Source organism: Danio rerio, chromosome 16, assembly GCF_052040795.2.
Source record: "Danio rerio strain M-AB ecotype USA chromosome 16, GRCz13ab, whole genome shotgun sequence".
NCBI lineage: Eukaryota > Metazoa > Chordata > Actinopteri > Cypriniformes > Danionidae > Danio > Danio rerio.
Window position 1 is genome coordinate 59118137 of NC_141036.1, and position 27665 is coordinate 59145801.

The 27665-nt window shown below is 40.8% G+C and overlaps 3 protein-coding genes across 3 annotated transcripts in view; 2 read left to right on the forward strand and 1 right to left on the reverse strand.

The window, feature by feature from the left end:
• smpd5 (sphingomyelin phosphodiesterase 5) overlaps nucleotides 1-27665 on the forward strand; it is a 706732-nt gene that overhangs the window by 653708 nt on the left and 25359 nt on the right. The gene's annotated exons all lie outside the window — the stretch shown is intronic.
• The window catches only part of LOC103908992 (serine/threonine-protein kinase pim-2-like), a 202995-nt gene that overhangs the window by 138354 nt on the left and 36976 nt on the right, over nucleotides 1-27665 (reverse strand). The window lies entirely within an intron of this gene.
• grinab (glutamate receptor, ionotropic, N-methyl D-aspartate-associated protein 1b (glutamate binding)) lies at nucleotides 387-27139 on the forward strand. Its single transcript, NM_001308611.1, has 7 exons — nucleotides 387-512; nucleotides 6062-6362; nucleotides 9048-9160; nucleotides 12949-13149; nucleotides 23221-23349; nucleotides 24201-24344; nucleotides 26506-27139. The coding sequence occupies exons 2-7, from the start codon at nucleotides 6086-6088 to the stop codon at nucleotides 26653-26655; spliced, it is 1014 nt and encodes a 337-aa protein (NP_001295540.1). The 5' UTR covers nucleotides 387-512; nucleotides 6062-6085; the 3' UTR covers nucleotides 26656-27139.

The following is a 27665-nucleotide window of genomic DNA, read 5'->3' on the forward strand; positions in this document are numbered from 1 at the left end:
GTTGGGGTAATAGTAGACGTTAATAAAATACAATTTAGTGATGATTTTAATAAATAATATGAATAATACTTGGCATAGTTACTGTTTTTACATTACTGCGAGGATTAGGGTAGGGGTAGACGTTTATAAAATACAACCTAATGGGTGATGTATTAAATAACATAAATATTCTTGTTAACTTCTGGCCGCAGCTGTATCTCTTCTATCAAAGACCTCTTCGGTTAAACAGTCAAACGTATGTAATTTTTATTCACACAAAAAAGTACATACTTCTAGGATGTGGTATAAGTAGGCGAATTGGGACGCATCGTGAGTTTTGTGTGTTAATTAATTATTTAAATTATTTATTTATTTACTGCCCGTGCAATGTGGGGGCATTCCTGCAGGGGGCGTCACCACCGCTGCCCTCTGACGAAATTATCGGGAATTGTGGGATGTTTACAGGAAGACGAGGATCTTCATCTTCATCGGTCAGAAATCAGTGAACAACCGACTAGTTTTATCTTCCTCAGGTGAGTTTAGTGATCAAACCTCTGTTTTTATTCATCTCGGTGGTTCACTTCACCTTGCGGTTCACCTGAAGAGAAAACGGAAGTAAACTTTACTCGGTTTTCTCCCTTTTGTTCTCCAACATTATTGTTTTGCTACTGTAAGTTAACTGTTAACGTTACATGTTCTGAAATTAGCTTTACGTTAATCGTTGTGATAGTCATGTTACTTTAAGAGCACGATGTCATGTATGCTATTGGAGGTTGATTCTTTTCCTCACATTTAACGTATTTTTGACGTTTTGTAAACGTCAAAATACGTTAAATGTGAGGAAAAAATACGAATAAACCTCTAATAACACACACAACACCGCGAAATACTCATCATAACATTACTATCTCAGTGATTAAATCGATTTTATAACGTATATTTAACGTTACAATGGCAAAACAGTGTATTTTGTCTGACTTTCATCACAAACGTCAAAATACGTTAAATGTGAGGGAAAATACGAATAAACCTCCAATAACACACCGCGAATTACTCATACTAACATTACTATCCCAGTGATTAAATCGACTTTATTACGAATATTAACAATAACAAAACAACAATGGAAGTAATCCGACGTGACTGACCAAAGTAACAAAAAAAAACATTAGTTTTGCCATTGTAACTATAAATATACGTTATAAAATCGATTTAATCACTGTAATAGTCATGTTACTATGAGTATCTCACGGCGTTTTGTGTGTTATTATTAGAGGTTTATTTGTATTTTCCGTCATATATTATTGACGTTTGTGATGAAATTTAAGTCTGGATATTTACGTTGTTGTTTTGGTATTGTAAATATACGTTATAAAACTGTGACAGTCATGTTACTTCGAGTATTTCACGGTGTTGTGTGTGTAATCACACAGTTTGAATTGTTTTTTACATTTATTTTTGACGTTATTGTGAGGAAAGTCTCGTCTGGAAATGTAGAAATGGCGATTTTGAGGCCCATGAGGCAAAAATATTTTTAAGTTTCACTTTCCATGTTTCAACACTTCCATTTAATAATATCTTGAGCAAAAAGGGAAACTTCGAATTGACATAAAAAGATATATGAGCAATTCCAGCGGTATGGATGTGACATTTGCACAACATAAACATAAATTATATATACAAAGTTTATGTTAGCATTATATTATTAAACATTTGTTTATATTTTCCAAAGCTACTACTCAACACAGAGTTATGGCAGCAGAAAAATATGAATCTCTGAACATTTTTTAGATTTTAAATGAGGAAAACAAACATTCGTTACCGATGTGACGAAAAAACTATGCAAGTTTGCCATATACAACATACTTTGTAGAAACTCTATGAATTAAACTGCACAACCCAAAAGAAATAATGCCAATCAAAAGAATAAAATATGTCTATCTATAGAAAAACATTAATGACATTATTTTCAGTGACATCTCTCAGTTATGGATGTGACAGATGTGAAATTGCCACTCGTGTGATTTTGGTAAATCAAATATAATACTTTGAAAACATTAATAGAGATATTTTTGAGTATATTTAAAGCACTGTTAAATGCTTGCACAAAAAAAAAGTGCAAAAACGGTTTCACTATTTTGGCAAAAACCATATCTACATGGCAAGGTTAACATTTGTATGGAATTGCTCATATATATATATGGCTGATTCCAGCGTTATGGATGTGACATTTGCAGTAAAAATTCAAAACATAAATTCGCAGAGAAAGTATACGTTAACATTATATTGAATCATCTGTTTATATTTTCCAAAACAACTAACCACAGAGTTATGGGATCAAAAAAATTCAATCTGTGAACATTTTTATACTTTAAATGAGGAAAATAAACAAGCGTTATGGATGTGACAAAAAAAGTCTTCGAGTTTACAGTATACAACTTATTTCGTAGAAATTCTGTGAATTAAACTGCTCAACCCAAAATAAATAATGCTCAACTAAAGAATAAGAGTTGGCTCTTTATAGAACAAAACTGATTGATTTTAGTTTATTTTGACATTTTTGCATTTTTGAGGGAAAAGCTTTGTTATGGATCTGACACTTTTTCGTTATGGATGTGACGGATGTGAAATTGCCTTTTCTTTGACTTTGGTAAATCAAATATAATAGTTTGAAAACATTGACAGACACATTTTTAAGTATTTTTAAAGTATGTGTAAAACACTTGCCTGCGCAAAAAATGTAGAAACGGTTTCGCTATTTTGGTGAAAACATTTTTCTTTTCATGGCAAGGTTGACATTTTCATGGAATTGCTCATATATATATATATATATATATATATATATATATATATATATATATACACACACACACACACACACACACACACACACAAACACACACACACACATATACATATATATATACACACACACACACACATATACATACATATTTATTTATATACATATAATTATTTGTTCGAAATGTAGCACTATTGTGAACCACTTTAACAGTTCAAATGGTCAGTTTTACATTTTAATGTGTATTTTGTAGATGTGATGTGAAAGTAAAATACTCCAGTCTTCAATGTCACATAATCCTTCAGAAATCACTCTACATACTAATCTGTAAACAGTGCTGATTCATCGTGTTGTGGAAACACTACCAGATGTAATTTTATCCAACAAGAAAGCATCAAATTTCATTTAAAAGACAGTTGTAAGTAGGGTTGGGTATCTGTGGGGTTATTTCGATACCGGTGCTAAATCAGTACTTTTAAAAAGGTACCGGTGCCTGAACCGATACTTTTGAGCCCAGCGCCGTTGCTACTTCTAATAGGATTATAAAAGGTTTCAAATGGTTTAATAATAAATAAAGGGATTTAAAGTTGACAGTCTTTTAACAATAAATTGTTAAGCTTTATGACTTATAACACCAAAATAGGAAAAAACATTGATAAATTAACCCACTTATCATTTACTAGTCTGTTATGAGCCATATCATACCTCTTAAGCCTCCTATCTCCTCCTGATGTGCGGTTTCTGTTTGTTTTTTTAAAATGTCATTTTCTGCATGTCTTCAAGCTGAAAATATCTGAAATCTGAAAATATGATTTAGTCTATGGTGTGAGTTGTTATCCAGTGTGATACAAAGCTACAAATGTTCATTAGACTGAGTGATTCACTGAGGTGTAGTGTTGTCAAGATACTGGAATTTCTAACTTCAAAACCTTGCAAAATATTGATATTCGGTAGGCTATTATTTTTGATATTATAACAATTGTATCAAAACAGTATAAAAAAAATTAAAATAAAGATCTATATGCTTATTTCTTTAGAGGGAGATTTTTTGTTCAGTTTTCCCTTAAAATAGGTTGATGTGGGCGTTGCAGCACTTTAAATGCATGTAATGCCTGTTTCCTTCACACTTGAGCAGAAATTCCATATATGGCTCACAAAATAGCAGAACATTCCAGGAAATCCCTAATATGGATGAAGGCATCCAGCTGTTGCTGTAGTTGAATGAAAATAAGATCTGAATAAACATAAAAAGGCTTTAACTGATCATTTACACCACTGTGGCAATAAATTTAGTGTATATGTGTTCTTCCAGCCATCTTAGGTATTTTCATAAGAAAGTCAATTTATAATCCGATGCTAACTGACAGCATGTTACAGTAATATATAGCTATAAAATAATAAGCTAGATGCATTAACTCACTGTGATTTAACTATTACAGAAACAGATGTGACTGGCTATATCATATCTAGATAAATATGTCTATATCTATATCATATATCTAGAAAGCTAGTACAATATACGCTTTCTGACTAGTTTGCATGTATTTACATTTATATGACGCACATTTGATTACAGTTATTTTATTTCACCAAAACTACACACATTTTATACTGTAAAAACAAATATTGAGCTACATCAGTAGTTAGAACTATTCAGTTTGGCGAAACTGTTGTATAAGTACGTCATCTGCTTCAGTTCCTCAAAGTACTGAATGAATGATGACAGTGCAGTGGCGGGATTTTTTTTAACACCATGTGACAACAGTGCCACTCCCACCTGCTGGTAGAAACAGGTACTGCTGAACAGCTGACTATTTAATTATTCGACACAAACACTGCGTTAAGTGGAGCACGTGATGTATGTGGTAATTTTAAGGACTTGGATACCAAAATAAATATTATACAACCGATTTTTACTGAAGTGCAACATATTCCAAAAGATCAGGGGCTTTTGACAATACATCAGGCAAGGGCTTAAGCCCCCAAAATGCCCCCCCTCGCAACGCCACTGTTTGAGCCACAAAATCATTTGACAAAAATATTTTAATTGAACAGTATAATTAAAGTTTAAAGTATGAATCCATTTGTATTTTATACATATACAACTGCAGATCAGTTTCACTTTCATTCAGCAACATATTGTTCATGTCTCATGACAAACTGAGGTATTGGGTGAGAATATGAAGTAAGGACTGCTGGTAGAGTGATGTTTTAATGGAAATTAAATGGTAAATTTATTGGCATTGATTACAGTTTAGTTATAAATTTTATACTCATAAAGGTTTAAAAGGCTTATAGCAACCAGCACTTGTACTCCATGGGTTTTCCATTGTGTTTTCAATAAGTAAACATTAATTTCATGTATGTATATTCTGTATGTTTAGTTAATGTTTTTTTAATAAAAATATTAAAAACTTTTTAAGATGTTGATGACCATTAAATGCGTCATAAGAGGCAAAAAACTTCTTTTTTTTTATTTAACCCGTGTGTACTGTTGGGTCATTTTCATCCTGGGCTGATTTTGAGTCTTAATTTGGCTACAACTTTCTCTGTGTTTCAGCAAATGCAATAATTTTGCTGACAAATCTTTTTTTTGATGCATATTTTGGAAAAATGCTTACATTTTTAGCAATACACAGTAGGCAAATTGACCCCACTTGGGTTATATGTTGCTGCTGTTTTTGCCCTATTGACTTCCATTATAATACATTTTTTTGACTGCAAACCATGACAGCATATAATCATGCATTCTTGATTGTTTCTGGTTTTCCTTGTTACAATTAGTAATTTTTACTGTTGATCATCAGATGCAGTGCAAAAAAAGCTTAGTTTCTGTCTTCTGTGTGGAGTGTAGTGTGTGTGAGATAGAGACCTTTGCACACTGAGAAAATCAAAATGCAGCTTTCAGAACTCAGTAAATACAGTAAGTTTATTTCTGCACACACGCTATAATCTGCTGTTTTACTCTACTAAACTTCATATAAAAGCCAGAAACTAATTTACACAGGCCTATCTAAAGGGTTAATGCTGCCAACTGATGATCAACAATTTAAATTACACATTAGACCTCTTCCCAACAGGGAAAACCAACAACAATCAAAAATGCATGATTATATGCTGTCATGGCATTGCAATCAAAATGTGATTATAATGGAAGTCAATGGGGCAAAAATAGACACCAACTTAACCAAAAGAGGGTCAATTTAAACAACACACAGGAAATATAATTGTCCTCTGCTAAGTTGCTTTCATGTAACTCAAAGTGCTTCATATGTTCAGCTGTGTTTTCAGTCTGCTCCAGTGATGTCTCAGAATAAGGGATACAGCCGTTTTGACAATGCTGTGGATGGGGATGATCCTTCACCGCCACCACCGCCGGGTTTCGTGATGCCTCCTGCTTATGAAGCCGCTGTTCAGTACGGGCATGCAGATGCTACAGTCCCCGTGGCTGTTCCAGTCGGACCACCGTACGCTTTTGAAAGTCCTGCGTACGGACAGGGAGTATCCGGATACCCACAGCAGCCGTATCCAGTGGCCGCTCCATACAGCACAGATCCATACTCACAGCCGTTTCCCAACGGTAAGAGTACTGCTTCACACAGGTGGGCCTGACAAACCACCTGTAGACACACTCTGCTATCTCACTTCTATTCTAGCACCTAATTCTCTGAGCACTAATAATTCCTCTGTATAATCAGCTCTTATTGTGTGTATTGCCAATCGCTGAATGCCTTGTAAGTCACATTGGATTACGTTTAGAAGATAAAAAACTGATGTAAACATCTAAAACTTACAGTTTGTCACCTAAATGCAGGGTTCTTACGGATGCTGGAAATTCTGGACAATGCTTGATTTATAACATAGTGTTTTCACAGTTAGAAAAGTGCTTGGATTTTGGACCGAGTGCTTGAACCTGCTCGAATTTGAAATTGCAGGGCTCAAAATTGCGACCGTTTTGGTTGCATATGCAACTGTGACTTAATCTGTGCGCTGAAAATATATTTGGGAGCATTTCTGTGATTGCATAAATACTTGTTATGCGACCAGTTTTCATTGCAAAATGTTCACCGTATGTATATTTATGGAGCTAATAATATGCCAAAACAATCTGAATTTGAATTGTGCTAATTTGAATTATTAACAATTGTAAGTTAATAAAACTGATTATTAAATGTAATTTAAAAGTGTTTTGAATTTGAATTTCTAACTTGATTATTGAACATCTGAAATGTAAGACAACTGGATTTTTTTAAATTCAGATTATTAAAGACGTCATTTCAAACTTCAGTTTTTACTCTGAATTCATTCGCAGACTGCAGATATTGGGTTTGTAAAATTACAGTTTTTAAGTTTTCAAGATGAAGAAATTCAGAACGTCAAATTCAATATCCTAAAATTCAAAACCAGAAATTCAGATTGTGATATTCAGATCTCGTAGAAAGTAGGTCAGGGTTGATCAACAGGGAAGAGTTAGATGATCACCAAAAAGTCAAACTAAGCATTTTGGTCAATCACAGAGCTGCGTGAGTTTGCTGGCATTTGTTTCACTTCTATTTTTCTGCAAATTGACTATCGGAGGTCAGCTATTTTCAGTAGTTAACACACACATGCTTTAGGGAAATTCATATATTTAATTAAATTACATCTCATTGGTTAAGCAAACTTACTGAAGCTTTCAGTGTTTTGAGGGATAAAGAGCTGATTCTGACCTATACTGTAACCTTATACGTTAGTTAAGAAATTCAAAACATTTTTAAATGACATATAGTAATCAGTTTTATTAACTTACAATCGTTAATAATTCCAATTAACACAATTCAAATTCAGATTGTTTTGGCATATTATTAGCTCCATATGTATTTAGAAGACATACACCCAGAATGCATCTTTGCAACCAAAATGTCAATGATTGTATAAAAAAAGCTACGCACATGAAATCTCATGAACGACTGGTCATGAAAGTTTGGTACTTCACCCAAACAAAATCTGACTGTATGCTCATTTCTTTGAGAAATCAACTTAAGGTAAAGAGACCAAACTAAAAAGATACTTCATCCGATAACTGAACTTTTTTTTTCCAATTCTTTTTCATTAAATTTTAACATGTATATACACATTTCCATGTGTCAGATTTAACAAACCAACAAACAAATGAACAAACAAAACAAAACAAAAGTACTTTACATCAGAATACAATATCACCTCTGTTACTAATCTTCTTGTAAAACATTTCCAAATCCACCACCTTTTAAAAACAGCGTAAAATGTCCCCAAACTCTGTCAAAAATAATGTATTTATTTCTTATCATATAAGTAATTTTTTTCCATTGTCATGTTTGTTAGCGTCTCTTTCAGCCAACAGCTTATATTTGGTGCACATATACTTTTCTAATTTAAAGAAATAAGCCGTTTCGCTTGTTGAATGCATATATTCATAAATATATGCTCCGTCTTTTTTAACTAGATCTCCTTGGGATATAAATTAAATTAAAAGATTAATTTTAAAAATGTTTTTTTTTTTTTAAATTAAAGGAGAAAATTAAATTAACCTCAAGAATATTTTCAGATCTTTCCAAAAGTTCTGTATTCCTTTACATTCCCATATACAGTGATACAACGTTCCTTTATGGTCCCTGCATCTCAAGCAAGTATCTGGAATATTTTCATTATATTTATGCAATAAAACTGGAGTTATGTAAATCCTCGTCAATTATTTTTGTTGTAACAGTTTCAGATGAGTGTTCATTGTTAGTGATCGAGGTTCCTGTCTTCATCCAGTCCTCTGTAGAAATATCCTCCTTAAGATCTAATCTCCTATAACTGAACTTTTATTTATTTATTTGTTTTTGCCATTTTTGGGTGAACTATCCCTATAAATCTATCCTCTTAAGTATTAAAAAATTTAAGTTGAAATGTTATATTGTGTTTTTTTTAAATAGCACAATGGATTTAAATGTGAAAAAGTACATATAGCATATATAACGTAATTTACCATGGTTGTCAGGTGCTGGAAAAGCATAAAAATTCACCTTGAAAGTGCTGGAAAAGTGCTGAAATTGGAAGTTGTAAAAAGTGTAAGAACCCTATAAATGGATAAATGATTTTTTTTTTTAAGTCACCTCAAACTTCAAATCTTCTGACTAATCAAATGCCCTCTAGTGTCTAATTTATTGTTAATCTGAAACTAGTTTATGTAAATGTGTATTCCCAGATGTGTTAGCCCGTTATCAGTGAATGAGTGTGTTATGTTTGTATTTTAATATAGTGGTGGCGATGGGTGAACCGGGACAGAGCAACGATCCTCCAGAATATGACAGTGATCAGTTCACCAGCTCTGGACTGGACAATAAAGAGATCAGACGCGTGTTCATCCGAAAGGTAAACATTAGAGCTGTGCAATATGATAAAATGTACCGTATGGACAAAATCTAAGGTCTGGGGTTTCATATTATGCTCCATTGTTTATTATTATTGAATAATGGCATCCTTAGAAGCTTGCTCTCTTGAACAAGCATTCATTTAGCAATTTATTTTTAGAAAAATATACATTTTCAAAAGGAGAAATGTGTACTCATTTATGCTGAGCGCTGTATATTCTGTCAGATGATCTGAAGTGCTTCTTTTTTCCTCCCTTATAAGTTGCTTATGGATAACAGCGCCTGCTCAATGAGTCGATGCAAACCGCTCTCATCATAAAACACATCTTATTAAAATTCATTCAATTTCTCTTCGGCTTAGTCCCTTTATTAATCAGGGGTCGCCACAGCAGAATGAACCGCCAACTTATCCAGCATATGTTTTATGCAGTGGATGCCCTTCCAGCTGCAACCCATCACTGGGAAACATCCATACACTTATGCATTCACACACATACACGACGGACAATTTAGCTCACCCAATTCACCTGTACCACATGTCTTTTGGCTTGTGGGGGAAACCGGAGGAAACCCACGCGAACATGGCGAGAACATTGTAGTGGCTGGTTCTAATGGAAAGATTGGTGCCATGATTAACTAGAGACAACGAAAATATAAACGTGAACCTCTCCTATACTCTGAAATCCCCATACTTCAGAGTTCAACAGTATCTGAAGCAGTTAAGTGTAAGCGTAAAGCACGACGTGACCAGAAGAGGGCGCGGAAGGTTAGTGAATGGAGCGGGAGGGGGACGGTTCCTTTCCACAGCTCTTCTATGGAGACACTGCTCGCTGCAGAGCCATTTGGGCAGAGCTGAGCTCCAGCGAGGGGGAGCATGAGCTCTCGTTCCTCCTCCTATAAGCTGTTTTAATGCGTACACCCACCCCACCCCTAACCCTACCCCCAGTGACATCACTCGTAGAAGAAATGCATGAAAGGAGGAGCGAGAGCTGAAGCTCCCCCTCACTGGAGCTCAGCTCTGCCTAAATGGCTCTGCAGTGAGCACCACTTGCTTATATGTGCACTACCGCTGACCTCTTATCCCCCGAGTGCGTACGTCTCGCACAGCTGCAGCTGACTCTGGAGGCCGGTGACATTTCAAGTACACCCGAGGAGACCTACAAGGCCTTGTTGGTCAGATGTGCTGCTTGTCAAGGATACCTTGAGTGTTGATTAATGGCTTTTAAACTGTCAACTTAATGCATTGAAATGTTTATGGGTTGATTGATGTTCTAAGACAGGGTTTTTCAGAGTCTAAGACAGTGGGCCTCCCTTTTGACACAACTTATCCATTGGCGCACCCCTCCTCCTAAACACGCACGCACACACACACACAAAAAAAATTCTGGAGGTTTTCTTGCTATCTCATCATGCTTGGTTTCAAGGTGTCGCCGAAGTTTAGCGGGTCTCATGAATACCTCATGATATCTCAAAATATCTCGACAAACCACACATAAAGGTCGTGGTTCATCAGCTGGTCCTGTCCACGTAAATCCTAAACTCAAATACTGACCATCATATCATCGTCTTTTGGGTTCAAGCCCTGAACTTAAAGGCTTTGAATCAGGGGGTCTCAGAAACCGATCCATTGTATTAGCAGCATGATTAGCAGGCATATACCTGTATTGGCGGGCTTGCCAAACAGAAGCGAATTCACAGCTATGGCCTTCTGGGTAAAAAAGGTTTTCTTATTTTTGACGTATAATTTTTTTAGCTTTGTTTAATTAAAACGTTTAAAAATAATAAAAAATACATATAATAATTAAACTTAATAATGATATTTTTATTATATTATATTTTTTCCAGCGCCTCCCCTGACATGCTCTGGCGCCCCCCAGGGGTGGCGCGCCTCACACTTTGAAAACCCCTGTTCTGAGAAGTGCCTATGGAACAGCTATACATTTGTTCTCTATGACATGACCTATAAGTTTTGTTAATTACTGAAATTCTTAACTGAGTGGTCAGACCACACTATACAGTTGGTCCTTAGTGATTTATAGTTAGTCTTTCGATGTACTAGGCAAAACGCATCTCTGTGTGCGGATACTTGTGTTGCATGTGTCAAACCCTCACTGATATATGAGGTGAAGTTATGTGCATGACCTGATTTTGAGAGCTATATAAAAGCTGAGCCTTTTCTGACCAGCTTTGCGCTTCTTGACTTCTGTACATTGAGGTTGGTTGCCCTTTATCCTCAACGGAGGATCAAGTAAGGATTTTGTTTTCTGTTTGTCTTTTGTTTATTCTACTTTTTCACTGGATTTTATTTTATTAATTAAAGTGTATTCTATTACTTTTCTTCACTGGAGTGGACATTGACTTCATTTTCCAGAACCCATCTTAGTTATTCTGTGTGGTAAATTATGAATCTAATTTATTCTTTTGCAAAATACGTTCTATAAAGACGATCCTTTAACTAAACTCTAGCTAAGAAATATAGTGAAGGGAGGATCCTGATTTTATCTTTGTTTAATTAGGGTGATTAAATAAAGGCGAATCAGCACAACATGCAAACTCCACACAGAAACCCCAACTGACCCAGCTGAAGTTATGAACCAGCGCCACCGAGTCGCCTTTATTAGAATGTGAAATGCAAAAGCTTTTACACAAAATGTTTATACTCCAAACACTTTGCAGGGTTCGAAATTGCGACCGTTTTGGTCTAAAACATTTTATCTATGCGACTTCAAAATATATTTGGGAGCATTTTTGCGAGTGCATAAAATTTTTGCGTGCAATCGGTTTTCACTGCAAAATGTTCACCGCATGCACGGATTTAGGACACATTCATGCAGAATGCATCTTTGCATGGAAACGCAGCACTCAGGAACAGATTAAAACTGTTGCCATGTCAGCTTGCTGTAGTAAACAAACCCTGCAATGCTTGCCCCGCCTTTGCGCTCTTTTCATTGGCCCACTGTGCTAGAACTGAACGCGAATCGATTGGTTAAAATCAGCTCTCAATCACTCAGTCAACACCTTCTGCCTTCAGAGAACAGGAGAGCTACAACTGCGAAAATGTAAAGCGCTGAAGATGAGAATGACAACACTGTCAGATTTTATTTTAAAAATCACCTAAAGCTACAAATAATGGCACCGCTGATTACTGATCGTGGTGAAGTTCGCATTTCTGTGTGGAGTTTGCAAGTTCTCCCTGCATCTGCGTGGGTTTCCTCCGGGTGCTCCTGTTTCCCCCACAAGTTCAAAAACGTGGTACAGATGAATTGGGTAAGCTAAGTGTATGTGTGTGTAAGTGTGTGCGTGTGAATGAGTGTGTATGGATGTTTTCCGATGATGGGTTGCAGCTGGAAGGGTATCCGCTTTGTAAAACATATGCTGGATAAGTTGGCGGTTCATTCCGCTGTGGCGACCCCTGATTAATAAAGGGACTAAGTCAAAAAGAAAATAAAGGAATGATTGAACAAAGATTATATCAATTCTTTTTTATGTAAAGCTTTGTAATTTCTATTTATTTATTTTTTATTAATTCAGTATCATTTCTTACTGAAATCTGAACTTGTTATTGACATTTATATTGTATTTTTCTGTATTGATCTTTCCATGAAATTGCTGTGGGTTACTTATGTGGCAATAAGTAAATAAATAGACAAACAAACAAAAGATTAAATGTTATTTATCAATAAAATAACTATATATATAAACATAAGATACATATATGTTTTTTATGTAACGCTTTGTCATTTTTATTTATTCATATTTAATATTTATTTCTGTGTGTTTTGTCTGCAGGTCTTCAGTGTTTTGAGTCTTCAGCTGGCCATCACCACTGCGTTTGTGGCCATCTTCACCTTCGAGCCTCATGTAAAGCTGTTCGTGATGCAGAACTCCTGGACGTATTGGGTGGGATATCTGGTGTTCCTGGTGCCGTATTTCGTGATCCTCTGCTGCGGAGAGTTTCGTCGCAAACACCCCTGGAACCTCATCTGTTTGGTGAGTCTTTAGTGGGATGTTGGGGGTGTTCAGGGTTCATGTGAGTGCTGTAAGATCCTTGAAAATGCTTGAATTATAATTGAGTGTTTTTAAGATTTTGACTAAAGTGCTTGAAACTGCTTGAGAATGTAAATGTGTTGCTTTCATAATAATATGTTATTAAAATAGGTAATAATAAATAAATATTTAGTTGCTTTTGCATGAAATTAAAACTCTGGAGACTGTAGGATAATCTGCCTGTCTTTATTTACATTGAAGATGTGAATATATTACATTTAAGAGGGTTATTATTATTATTATTATAACCTTTATACCAGGAAAGACACATTGAGATTAAAAATCTGTTTTACAAAAGCGTCCTGGCCAAGATTAGGCATTTTACATGTCACATGGGTCTAACAGACAACAAACACTTAACAGTTAACATGATTCACACATTGACAAACTATTCAAAACATCTACAGGCCTGTGTTTCAATTCCTAAATCATTTATACCCTTTTTAAAAGCATTTAGTGAAATCAAATCATTAAACAATAACTTTGTTTGTAGGTTATTCCATCCAGGTTAAGTTGCTGAGTAAATAAAAGCCTTTTTCTCCATCCCAGTATTCACTTTAGGAACAGACGGTAAATAAATATCCTGTGACTGAAGGCTATAGTTAAGGACAGGCGTTTTACAAATGTAATTCTGTAGATATGATGGGAGTAAACCCAGTATAGATTTGTAAACAAGGATATGCCAATGCTTGAGCCTGAAAATAGACAAAGCAGACCAACCTACCCTAATATACAGCACATAATAGCCGTGTTTCCACTATCCCACTTAAAGCGAGCGAGCAAAGGCCAGTCGGGTTTCCACTGTCACTTCCAGGGCCTAATCGGGCCAAAGAGGGGCTTTCTTGGGGCTAGCGGCCGGCCTTTTTCGGCCCGTCGAATACTTTGGGCCAAAGAGGGCCATCTGGGGCCTCGGGATGGAGTGAAAGAAGATGCGGACACTAGTTTTCTGATCGCACACGAGTACATGCGCCAAACAAATAAACAAATAAGGTAAAGAAAACATCTAGCCTTACAGACTGGGGCCTTTATGCTTATGATCGCCCTTATGTTTTCCTTTTAAATGTAAGGCTGTTGCATAAAAAAATAAACTTTTAACTTATAAGTGACTTTTCTTTGCTGCGTCCTCCTCGATGTTTCAATAACGCATAATAATCTTCACACCCTATTAAAGACACAGCAGACAGTTGAGGTTTTCAAGAGTTTTTGTCAAGTTTAAAAGGTGTGTTTGTGCACGTTTAGATGCCTGCATGTGTGTGTGAGACTGAGTAAAAGAGTGCTCCCTTCACAGCTCTGTTGATGCCGCGAGTGGCTTTTTTCTTTTCGAAATTTATTTCGGAGATAATACACAATATGAATACAACAGAAAGACATACAACTTAACGAATTACGTGTCCACTTTTGCAGACTCAAAACAATAGTGTCATATCTTGATAAAATAGCCTAAGCTATATTGAAATCATTTAAAGAATTACAAACATCAGATTTAATAAAATCACATTAAATAAATAAACCAATATAAAACTAACTAAGCTAGCGATAACAATTTAGCTTACATTACATAAATCAAACCGTTTTTAAGCCATATATAACTTTCATTTTACAAAGGCCTGTCTGAAAAAAAGATTTGAGATATTTTCTAAAAACAATAAACACCGGAGGAGGTGAAATATTATTTATAAAGTATTTGGATACGATGATATTAATCAAAACATGCAAACAGCATATTTTAAATGAGTGAAAGCAGAAACTAGGCGACCTTTTTTTCTGTCATTTAGTCCTGCGCGCAGGGCCTCTTTAGAAACACATCTGGGAAAACTACAAGTAAAAAATGTGTTTTATATCTTCAATTAAATGTCTATGTTTTTAATATGACATGGAAAAAGTTTAAAATTACATTTTAAATACATGAAGAGCTTTATTAGTGAAGAGCTGCTGAGCGCAATGAAATATAGGCTCTATTTTATTACTTGCTCTTATGTGCTGAAATACTTAACATGTTCCTTTACTAGAGATCACAGAATAATGTGCAACAGCCTTAAATAAAGGGGAATCACCTATTAGTGTCATAAAGCCTATAGGGAAAATTTAGTATGTTTCAGATCTCTACAGAGCATTTAGGCTGAATACGTCTATCAAAACGAGGATGTAATAAAATACATTTTCCACTGAGTTATTAACGGAGAATTTCTGGTTTTATATTATGGATGGTGCGCTCACTGCACTGGGTCTCTCCGTTACTGGCGAGACCACTCGATGCACGATGCCAACAGTCGGTCGGCGAGTAAATGAATATGACGGATGAGAACACACAGGCCTGTGCGTATACACATATCATGTACTGCTGTACAGTAATGTGTCATTTGTTTGGGTTGTCTTCATTTTAATGGTTTCCTGGTGATGTGATGGTGTGCTTTATCTGCTGATTCCCACTGAAGTTGGCGGGTTGTGGAAACGAGACATAATTTCGGCCTCACTGCTCAACCTCCCGGCCCGGCCCGATAAAAGCCCTGGTGCGCACTGGCCCGACAGTGGAAATGCGGCTAATGATGAGTAGATCTTAATGATGATCTTAGTGCACTATGGTTCCCCTTCGGTTAGGGAACTTCAGTGCCATGAATGGGAGGATTCGGATCAGAAGCCGCTTATCTGTAGAGTATTGAACGGGCCAATGAATGAAATTAATTGGCAGCGTAAGCTTGCGCAGGTGTGCGACATCTGCAATCATCTCAGCATATAAGCACACCTGAAGCCAGCAGACGCCATCCTTTTCGCTTCAGATCCTTTCTGAGTGAGTCGATGAGGGTTCCTCTTGCTGATCAGCACTTCAGAGCGAACGAGTGTGTCTCCCGGTCCAGAGTGGGTCTTCGCGGTGGCAGACGGTCGAGCTGGGTTACTCCCTTGCCTGCGGTTCTTTGGGTCCGGTCCTCCAGAGCGGTGCGTATAGTTGCAACTTTCCTAAAAGAGCAACACAGTCGTGCAGCACGTCCTTTTCAGGATGGCGCTCCGACTGTGCGTTTCTGGATGCGGGGGTTTCCTGTCTCCGGATGATGGACACGATCACTGCATTGCATGTTTGGGGGTCCAGCATGTTAATGCGGTGCTCGCGGGCGGTTCATGTCGTCATTGCGATGCCATGACCGTTGCACAGCTAAGATCGCGGCTAACTTTCGCAAGAGAGCGAGCCACCCCAGTTGCCTCCTGTTCTAAAAAAGCAGCGGGCGCTCGGGCAGATCTGAGGGTTTCAGCGGGAGCTAATCCGCCGCCCACGGGCTCGCGGACCTCTCGCTCCTCACGGCGCTCCATCCAAGCTTCGGGTGGTGAGAGTGATCCGTCTAACCAGATGGTAGCTCTCACACTCGCTGACACCGGAGATCAGATGTCCTCCGCGGCATCGGAGGGTGGGCTTTCACTGTCCGACGAAGATCCGGACCCGCTCGCCCCCTCCGGGCAGGTGAGCGCTGTCAAATCGGATCCTGAAGCGGACATGTTAGCCGTGCTTTCCCGGGCTGCTTCGGCCGTGGGGTTGGAGATGGTTTATCCCCCAGCTCCGCGGCCGGACCGACTAGATGGGTGCTACGTAGAGGACCAGAAGGCGAAGCCTTCGAAGCCTCTCGTCCCCTTCTTCCCGGAAGTGCACAGTAGGCTCACGCAGTCCTGGAGGGCACCTTTCTCTGCCCGTGCTGCGAGTGCCTCCGCCCTCACCGCCCTTGACGGCGGAGCTGCCAGGGGGTATGAGGCGATCCCGTCAGTGGAGCGCGCTATCGCGGTCAATCTTTGTCCGCGCGGCGCCTCTACGTGGCGGGGTTTGCCCCGCCTCCCGTCCAAAGCCTGTAGGTTGTCTGCCTCCCTCGGAGCCAGAGCTTATAAGGCTGCGGGCCAGGCTGCTTCTGCTTTGCACGCGATGGCCACCTACCAGCGCTACCAAGCGCAGGCGCTGGCCGAGCTGCACGAGGGCGGGTCCAACCCAAGCTTATTACATGAGCTGCGCACCGCGACCGACTATGCTCTTCGGACTACTAAGTCCGCCGCGTGTGCGCTGGGGAGGACGATGTCCACACTTGTGGTTCAGGAACGCCACCTCTGGCTAAACCTGGCCGATATGCGCGACGTTGACAAAGTTCGCTTTCTTGACTCGCCCATATCCCAGGCTGGCCTGTTCGGCGACACCGTCGGTGAATTCACCCAGGAATTCAAGGCGGTGAAAGAGCAGTCGGATGCGATGGGCAATGTCATCTATCGGCGTGGCCGTAAGCCCGCTCCGCCCGCCGAGCCATCCACCTCCGCTGTTCCTCGCCGAGGGCGCCCGCCAACGAGTGCTGCCCCGCCCCCGCCTGCGCCTCCGGCCAAGCGGGCGCGGCGTTCACCTCGAAAGCAGGCAGCCCCTCCTGCCCAGGGCGCCGTTAAGTCCGGTAAACGGACCGCGAAGCGTCCCTGAGACAGGCCATCCGGAGAAGAGGAAACTTGCTCTTTCCCCGCTGGAGGGCGGGGCCCCGATAACAACGGTACTTTTCAGTGCCACCAAAACATCAGTAAAAGAGCACTTTTTCCCTTCCCCGGATGTGACTGCACGAGTTCTGCCAGTCCGGGACGCGCTGCCTTCCGGCTCGCAGACTCTACGTGCTTCGCCAGTGGCTCACGAGCGCTGGGGGGACGGTCTCCCTTCCCTCAGCCCTCCAGCCCCCTCTCCGGAGTCAGGGTGCGGAGCCAGAGCGAATCGCTCTCCTCCAGCTTTTCCGCGGGACCCTCGTGCTTCCCGGATCAGCACACCCACTCCGCGCTGCCCCACCGCTGGTACGTCAGCGATTGTAGCGATGACTCCATTAGCGAGGGCTCTGCCTGCCTGGTTAGCGCGGGCCAGCCCCTCGCGGTGGCTCATACGCACAATCAGACTCGGTTACGCGATTCAGTTCGCGAAACGGCCCCCCAAGTTTACGGGCGTGTATTTCTCCAGGGTCAACCCCCTGTCCGCCCCTGTCTTGCGAGAGGAGATTGCTGCCCTCCTGGCGAAGGGTGCAATCGAGCCGGTTCCTCCAGCCGAGATGGAGAGTGGGTTTTACAGCCCATACTTCATCGTACCCAAAAAGAGCGGTGGGTCACGGCCAATCCTAGATCTGCGCGTTTTGAACCGCTGTCTGCACAAGCTGCCGTTCAGAATGCTCACGCAGAGGCGCATTCTCCAATGCGTTCGTCCTCGGGATTGGTTTGCAGCCATAGACCTGAAGGACGCGTATTTCCATGTCTCCATTCTTCCACGCCACCGCCAATTTCTGCGGTTTGCGTTCGAGGGTCGAGCGTGGCAGTACAAGGTCCTCCCCTTCAGGCTCTCTCTGTCTCCGCGGGTCTTCACCAAACTCGCGGAGGGTGCCCTAGCGCCCCTTCGGCTCGCGGGCATTCGCATACTCAATTATCTCGACGACTGGCTGATTTTAGCCCACTCGTGGGAGCAATTGATTATGCACAGGGACGAGGTGCTTCGGCATCTCCGCCTACTGGGGCTTCAGGTCAACCGAGAAAAGAGCAAACTCGCCCCCGTGCAGAGGATTTCTTTTCTCGGGATGGAGCTGGACTCGATCACCATGGTAGCGCACCTCTCGGAGGAACGCGCTCGCCTGTTGCTGAACTGTCTGAGGGAGCTCGACAGCAAACTAGTGGTCCCACTGAAGTTCTTTCAGAGGCTCCTGGGGCATATGGCATCCGCAGCCGCCGTCACGCCGCTCGGGTTGCTCCATATGAGACCACTTCAGCACTGGCTTCACGATCGGGTCCCCAGACGCGCATGGCACGCGGGCACACACCGGGTCTCGGTTACTGCGCTGTGTCGCCGCGCCCTCAGCCCTTGGAACGACCCCTCGTTCCTACAGGCCGGTGTGCCTCTAGGACAGGCGTCCAGCCATGTTGTTGTTTCAACAGACGCTTCCAACACGGGTTGGGGGGCCGTGTGTCGCGGGCATGCGGCTGCGGGCCTCTGGAAGGGTGCCCAGCTGCATTGGCATATCAATCGCCTAGAGCTGTTGGCAGTGTTCCTCGCTCTCCACCGCTTTTTACCGGTGCTGGAGCGGCAACACGTGCTGGTCAGGACGGACAGTACGGCGGCGGCGGCGTATATCAACCGCATGGGGGGTATGCGCTCTCGCCGCATGTCTCAGCTCGCCCGCCGTCTGCTCCTCTGGAGTCACCCGCGGCTGAAATCGCTGCGCGCCATTCACGTCCCAGGCACGCTCAATCGTGCAGCCGATGCGCTCTCACGACAGCTGTTACGCCCTGGAGAATGGAGACTCCACCCCGAGTCTGTTCAGCTGATATGGGCGCGATTCGGGGAGGCCCAGATCGATCTGTTTGCTTCCCCCGAGAACGCTCACTGCCAGTTGTTTTTTTCCCTGACCGAGGGCTCTCTCGGCACGGATGCACTGGCCCACAGCTGGCCTCGGGGCATGCGCAAGTATGCGTTTCCCCCAGTGAGCCTGCTCGCGCAGTTTCTGTGCAAGGTCAGGGAGGACGAGGAACAGGTTCTGCTAGTTGCGCCCCTTTGGCCCAACCGGACCTGGATATCAGAGCTCTCACTCCTCGCGACAGCCCTCCCCTGGCGGATCCCTTTGAGAGAGGACCTACTCTCTCAGGGACAGGGCACCATCTGGCACCCTCGCCCCGATCTTTGGAACCTCCACGTGTGGTCCCTAGACGCGAGGAAGACTTAGGTAACCTACCGACTGCGGTGGTTAATACCATCACTCAGGCTAGAGCCCCCTCCACGAGGCGCGCCTACGCCCTGAAGTGGAGTCTATTCACTGAATGGTGCGTCTCTCGCAGAGAAGACCCCCGAAATTGCCAGATTAGTGTTGTGCTCTCTTTCCTTCAAGAGAAGTTGGACAGCAGGCTGTCGCCCTCCACTCTCAAGGTTTACGTGGCCGCCATCTCCGCTTATCATAGCGCGGTAGCTGGCGGCACCGTGGGAAAGCATAACCTGGTCATCCAGTTCCTTAGGGGTGCTAGGCGAATTAATCCATCTCGCCCCCCTCTCATGCCCTCTTGGGATCTCGCCCTCGTTCTCACGAGTCTGCGATCCGATCCCTTTGAGCCACTCGAATCAGTATCTCTAAGATTTCTGTCCCTGAAGACAGCTCTGCTGGTTGCGTTGGCCTCCATCAAGAGGGTCGGGGACCTGGAGGCATTTTCGGTCAGTGACTCGTGCCTGGAATTCGGGCCGGATTACTCTCACGTTATCCTGAGACCCCGCCCCGGTTATGTGCCCAAGGTTCCTACCACCCCCTTTAGAGATCAGGTAGTGAACCTGCAAGCGCTGCCCCCGGAGGAGGCAGACCCAGCCCTTTCTTTACTTTGTCCAGTTCGCGCTCTGCGCATTTATGTGGACCGTACTCAGAATTTTAGATCATCTGAGCAGCTCTTTGTCTGTTATGGCGGTCGGCAGCAGGGAAGTGCCGTATCGAAACAAAGATTATCCCACTGGATTGTGGATGCCATTTCACTCGCTTATTCGAGTCGAGGTCAGCCGTGTCCCCCGGGAGTACGTGCACACTCCACTCGGAGCGTTGCATCCTCTTGGGCGCATGCACGCGGCGCCTCTCTAACAGACATCTGTAGAGCTGCGGGCTGGGCGACACCCAACACATTTGCAAGGTTTTACAATCTGCGAGTGGAGCCGGTTTCCTCAAGGGTATTAGGTAACCCTTTGGTGATTGAGGAGACAACTCGGTAGGGTGTTGAAACACGCTTGCTGCGCCATTCTCCCTAACACGGAGGTACGTGCGCCTTTTTTATCTGTCAGTAAAGTTCCCCGTCAGGTGAGCCCTGCAGATTCCTCCGTGGCCCCCAGCACTGACTCAGCGGAGGAGTCACTTGCTGGCCCACTACGTTGTAGGTCTGCCCGCTGGTCAGCCCGCGTTTTGGGTATAGGTGCCTGCTATGCGTGATCCCCACTAGGCGATCCCATATGCTTATTCCGCCACGGTTAAGTCCCCCCCCTGGGCGGACCCGTGTCTTCCCTCTCCGCTAACCACTCTTTGCTATGCGTACTCCCCCTTTTTAGGGCTAGTCCATAGGTAAATTCTGCCATCTATCCCCCCCTTGGGTAACGGATGGCCTCCGCAGCGTCCTCCCTATCGGGATTGCACGCTTCCCAACGTACTGTCGTATTTCCTAGAATTATCTAGATGCTCACGACTTCCCAAAAAATATATCTAAATCCGTAAAACTTCTGTTGAAGTAGGATAGATTAGGGCCAGGGACACGTTGGAGGACCGCGCCCCCCATGATGTGGGTGCGTCACGCTTGCTTGACTATCTCCTCATCGGGGGTGTTGGTAAGGTGCAGTCATTATGGCGCTTTCCATATTCTCCCATTCATGGCACTGAAGTTCCCTAACCGAAGGGGAACGTTCGAGGTTACAGAAGTAACCCTTCGTTCCCCGAGGAGGGGAACGGAAGTGCCATATTCCGTCGCCATAATGACTGTCCCTTAGCTGTTTGAAAGTCTCTTCAGCTTAAAAGGATGGCGTCTGCTGGCTTCAGGTGTGCTTATATGCTGAGATGATTGCAGATGTCGCACACCTGCGCAAGCTTACGCTGCCAATTAATTTCATTCATTGGCCCGTTCAATACTCTACAGATAAGCGGCTTCTGATCCGAATCCTCCCATTCATGGCACTTCCGTTCCCCTCCTCGGGGAACGAAGGGTTACTTCTGTAACCTCGAACGTTAACAGTATTCAATGCATTCAGACTTTGAGACGAAGCATGCATATAAATAACATCACCGTAGTCTAATATCAACATAAATGTTGCATCAACCAACTTCTTTATAGCATCAAAATAAAGGCAGATCTTAATGCTAAAATGGAAGCCAAGATCACTTTGAATTTGTTTTTTATGTTGGGATTAAGGCAAAAGATGCCACCAAAATTGTTCCTTAGAATACTCTACTGTACTGTCCTAGAGCAGTGTTTCTCAACCACGTTCCTGAAGGACCAACAACACTGCATGTTTTGGATGTCTCCTTTGTCTGTCACACCCATTAGTCAGTCAGTGCTAATGAGCTGATGATCTGAATCAGGTGTGTTTGGTTAAGGAGATACAGAAAGTGTGCAGAGCTGGTGGTCCTCCAGGGATGTGGTTGAGAAACAGTGTCCTAGACCAGGGGTTCCCAAACTTTTCAGCCCGCGACCCCCAAAATGACAATGCCAGTGACTCGTGACCCCCAATATTCTCTGAGGTGGTGGTAAATACAGAAACCTTGTATGCAATGACACGCACAAACACACCAATAGACCCAAGTCTATTCTTTGTTTTTTTTATGTATGTCAGTGCTGTAAATGAGCTAGAAAGTTTAACCTGGTGTTACAAAATCTGCTGCATCTGACAGTATTGCTGTGTCTTTAGTATAATGTAATTACCCGAGAAGTCGCAATCCAATACAACTAGTAACTATAAGCTACTATAGTAACTATATAGTTTACAGTAACTGTAAACGACTATTTTTTTTCTCTTCAGTAGGTTATTGATAAAATACAGTAAGTCTTAAGGTTTAATAAAAATTAATTGATTTTTGGAAATCACCAGGCGACCCCCCCTTCATTGTCCCGCGACCCCTCGGGGGGTCCCGACCCCCACTTTGAGAACCTCTGTCCTAGACTATACTACAGAATACTCTAAGAAACAGCATCTGATATAATGTGATGAAGTATATTGAATTAGAAGTCAGAATTATTTGCCCCCCTGTTGAATTTTAATTCTTTTATATTTTTTCCCCAGTTAAGAGGCTAATAATATTGACCTTAAAATGGCTTTAAAACAATTAAAAACTGCTTTTATTCTAGCCGAAATAAAACAAATACGCCTTTTTCCAGAGGAAAAAATATTATCAGACATACTGTGAAAAATTCCTGAATCTGTTTAACATCATTTGGGAAATATTTGAAAAAGGAAAAACATATACAGGGGGGCTAATAATTCTGACTTCAGCTGTATATACTGTACTGATGGATGTGTGTGTTGTGTTTCAGTCGGTGCTGACTCTGGCGATGTCCTACATGGTCGGAGTGATTTCCAGCTTCTACGACACTGATATCGTGATAATGGCGATCGGCATTACAGTGGTGGTCTGCTTTACTGTCATCATCTTCTCCATGCAGGTCAGAGGTCAACTCATTATCGGTCAATCAAACCTTCATTTAATGCTACTTTGACTTTTAGTTTCACTGAATGTTTAACAAGAGTAGGACTTTAATTATTAGACTATTAATTATTGTAGTTTTGTTAGTGTTTTGAGTTTGAGATAATAGATGTATAGATATGCTTTATTCATTTATAATAATATAAAAATATAATATAACTAATTTAAAACAAATTAATGTTTAATGTTTTATATAATTTAAGTTAAACTAGACTAAATTTGATTTATTTAATGTTTAGTTTGTAAATATTTACTTTTGATAATTTCTTTAGATATTATTATTATTATTAAAATGTTGTAAGTAAAAATACTTTGTTTTACTTCAATTTTAGTTATTTAAAATAAAAAAAAATATTTTATTGTGTTTTAATCTTTATTATGAATAATTTTTTTAATATTATTAATATTAAACATTTTGTAAGTAAATTATATTTATTTGTTAGTCTTCTGTTTTGATTAAACTAATCAATTGTTTTAAATTTTTTGTTTTGTTTTAATGTTTACTCATTATTTTAAAATATTTTAAAATAATAATAGCTATAATAATGCTGTTAGTTTATTGCAGTGAAATACGATGTTTAATCAATTATTTTAGTCAATATTTAATTTATTTCATGTAATAAAAATGTTTAATTTTGTTCTTCACTTGTTGGCATGACTCAAATTGTGCAAAAACACACCCGAAGTATTTCTGCTTTACTTGTATTTATTTATTTTTGTAGATACTAGATAATGTTATCGTGAAGCAATAAAAGTCTAATAAACAGCATAATGCCATGATTTTAATATTTCTCTTTTGTCCAATAACAGACCAAGTATGACTTCACTTCCTGTTACGGGGTTCTGTTCGTTTGCGGCATCGTCCTGTTCGTCTTTGGGATCCTTTGCATCATCTTCTATAGCAAGATTATGGACCTCATTTACTCCACCCTGGGAGCTCTTTTATTCACCTGCGTGAGTTTTAAATACATAAATACATACATACATACATACATACATACATGCATGCATACATACATACATACATACATACATACATACATACATACATACATACATATAGAAAACATAACACTTTATTTGTATGAACCATTTTCGTATAAACCAAGTAAAACTTTTTAAAGTTCAAGATGTATTAAATTTTCATACAAATGTATTTTAATAAATACAAAACAACATTATTAAAGGACGATATATTTTGTGTAAACTAATATAAGGATGAGATATTTAGGAGTGATACGTTTTCTTAGTAAACAAATTTATTTTGTTTGTAAACAAATTTAGGGGCATTGTTTTTGAACAAGGGAACGGGATGTTATATGATTGAACTACTAAATAAAAATTAAAAATAAAATCTTTATGCGCCAAGCAGATATTTTAGACATTTTTTATATATATACAGTGCATACGTAAAGTATTGATATCCCTTCACTTTTTCCACATTTGATTGTGTTACAGTCTTATTCCAGAATAGATTAAATTCATTGATTTCCTCAACATTCTACACACAATCCCCCATAATGACAATGTGAAGAAAGAGTTTTAGAAATTGTTGCAAATTTATTAAAAACAAAAAAGCTGCAAAATCAGATGTGCATCAATAGTCACAGCCTTTGCTCAATACTTTGTTGATGCACCTTTGGCAGTGATTACAGCCTCAAGTCTTCTTAAATATGATGCCACAAGCTTGGCTCACCTGTCCTAGGGAATTTGTGCCTGTTCCTCTTTGCAGCACCTCTCAAGCTCTATCAGGTTGGATGGGAAGTGACGGTGTGCAGCCATTTTTAGATCTCTCCAGAGATGTTCAATAGGATTTAGCTCTGGGCTCTGGCTGGGCCACTCAAGGACATTCACTGAGTTTTTGTGAAGCCACTCCATTAATATTTTGGCGGTGTGCTTTGGGTCTTTGTCCTCCTGGAAGATGAACCGTTGCCCCAGTCTGAGGTCAAGGGCACTCTGAAGCAGGTCTTCATTCAGGACGTCTCTGTGCATTGCTGCATTCATCTTTCCCTCTATCCTGACTAGTCCTCCAGTTCCTGCTGCTGAAACACATCCCCACAGCATGATGCCAACACCACCATGCTTCACTGTAGCGATGCTGTTAGCCTGGTGATGAGCGCTGTCTGCTTTTCTCCAAACGTAACGCCTGGCGTTCACTCCAAAGAGTTCAATTTGAGTCTCATCAGAGCAGAGAGTTTAGTTTCTGATGGTCTGAGAGTCCTTCAGATGCCTTTTGGCAGATTCCAGACGGGGGGTGTCTTCCATCTGGCCACTCTACCATACAGGCCTGATTGGTGGATTGCTGCACAGATGGTTGTCCTTCTGTAAGATTCTCCTCTCTCCACAGAAGAACGCTGGAGCTCAGACAGAGTGACCATCAGGTTATTGATATCCTCCCTGACTAAGGCCCTTCTCCCCTGATCACTCAGCTTAGATGGCCGGCCAGCTCTAGGAAGAGTCCTGCTGGTTAAACATCTTCCCCTTACAGATGATGGAGGCAGATGTGCTCAATGGAACTTTCAGAGCAGCAGAAATGTTTCTGTAACCTTCCCCAGCCTTGTGCCCCGAGACTATCCTGTTTCGGAGGTCTACAGACAATTCCTTTGTCTTCATGCTTGGTTTGTGCTTTGACATGCACTGTCAGCACTGGGCCCTTATATAGACAGGTGTACGCCTTTTCAGATCATGTCCAACTGAGTTGAGCACAGGTGAACTCCAATGAAGCTGCTGAAACATCTCCAGAGTGATCAGTGGAAACAGAATGAACCTGAGCTTAATTTAGAGGATGTACATCTGATTTTTCACTTACAAACATGGGCGATTATATTTAGTTTGTAAACCAATTTATTTAGATTGTACGTTTATTTAAGGGCGATATATTTAGTTTGTACACACATTTACATAATAATATTGAATTAATATGCATATAATTTATGCATATTAGTGTTTTTAATTGTAAACTATTTTAAGATTGAACTATTTATTGTGCATTATGATTTAATATATGTAACTTTAACTTTATTTATTTGACATTATAACTAAATTATGCATCTTTTGTATTTATTTTGTAATTGTTTTGTTTAAATTGATGATTGTTTCCTGTCTGCTGTTCCAGTTTCTGGCGGTGGACACGCAGCTGCTGCTGGGGAACAAGAATCTGTCTCTGAGCCCGGAGGAATACATCTTCGCTTCCCTCAATCTCTATCTAGACATCATCCAAATCTTCCTGTTCATCCTGAGGATCCTGGGACGGAGCCGCAGCTGAAATCACCATCAATTCATCTTTACACATGCTGAGATCAGTAACTAACTTTCACCATATTCACTGTAGTTAAAGAGTTTCTACTTCCTGAAAACATGATGATGATGACCATGTGAAACTGTCATACTTTTATACGTCCTCATGTTATTAATATAGTCTCATTCCTTTCTTCGTCTGTGTGTGTGTGTGTGTTTGTATGATTATGTATGTTTGTGTGAGTCTGAGTTTGTGTGTGTGTATATGCGAGTGTGTGTTTTTTGTTTGTGTGTGAATTTGTAAGCGTTTGTGTGTGCGTTTGTTTTTGTGCATCCATTTATGTGTGCGTGTTTGAGCTGGCATGTTTGTGTGTGTGTGTGTGCGCACGCATGTGTTTATGTTTCTTTGCGTGTGTGTGTTTGTGTGCATTTGTGTGTGTGTGTTGTATTAGAGATGTCTTTGGGTTCTGTTTTCTCTTTCAGAAGGGAATAAAGTCATTTTTATGAACACATTCACTGTGTTTCGTGTTTGTTTTGATCTGGTGGAGATGGTTATTTTGGTTAGTGATGTCGTCATCATCAAAAATGTCATTATTATCATCTTAATTATTATTATCATCATCATAATCACTAAAATATTATTAAAACATGAATATTAATAGAAATAGTAACTTTTCACTCTTATTTCTACTGTAAAAATATGCACGTTCATACAATTCCTTAATGTTCAAAATCAATTAAAAGTGGGTTGAGCGTAAAACATTAAGGTTGTCTCAAATTAATTTTTCCAACTTGCACTAAAACGTACATTTTAAACAATAATACAATATTACATAGGGGCGTCACGGTGGCGCAGTGGATAGCACAATCGCCCCACAGCTGTAAGGTTGCTGGTTCCAGTGGCGGCTGAGTCAGTTGGTGTTTGTGTATGGAGTTTGCATGTTCTCCCCGTGTTGGCGTGGGTTTCCTCCGGGTGCTCCGGTTTCCCCCACTGTCCAAAGACATGCGCTATAGGGGAATTGATGAACTAAATATGCT

Coding starts and splice junctions, on each gene's coding strand:
- grinab (NM_001308611.1), top strand. CDS start 6,086: ATGTCTCAGAATAAGGGATACAGCCGTTTTGACAATGCTGTGGATGGG. Junction 9,161..12,948: donor GACGCGTGTTCATCCGAAAG/GTAAACATTAGA, acceptor TTTTGTCTGCAG/GTCTTCAGTGTTTTGAGTCT. Junction 23,350..24,200: donor TCATCATCTTCTCCATGCAG/GTCAGAGGTCAA, acceptor GTCCAATAACAG/ACCAAGTATGACTTCACTTC.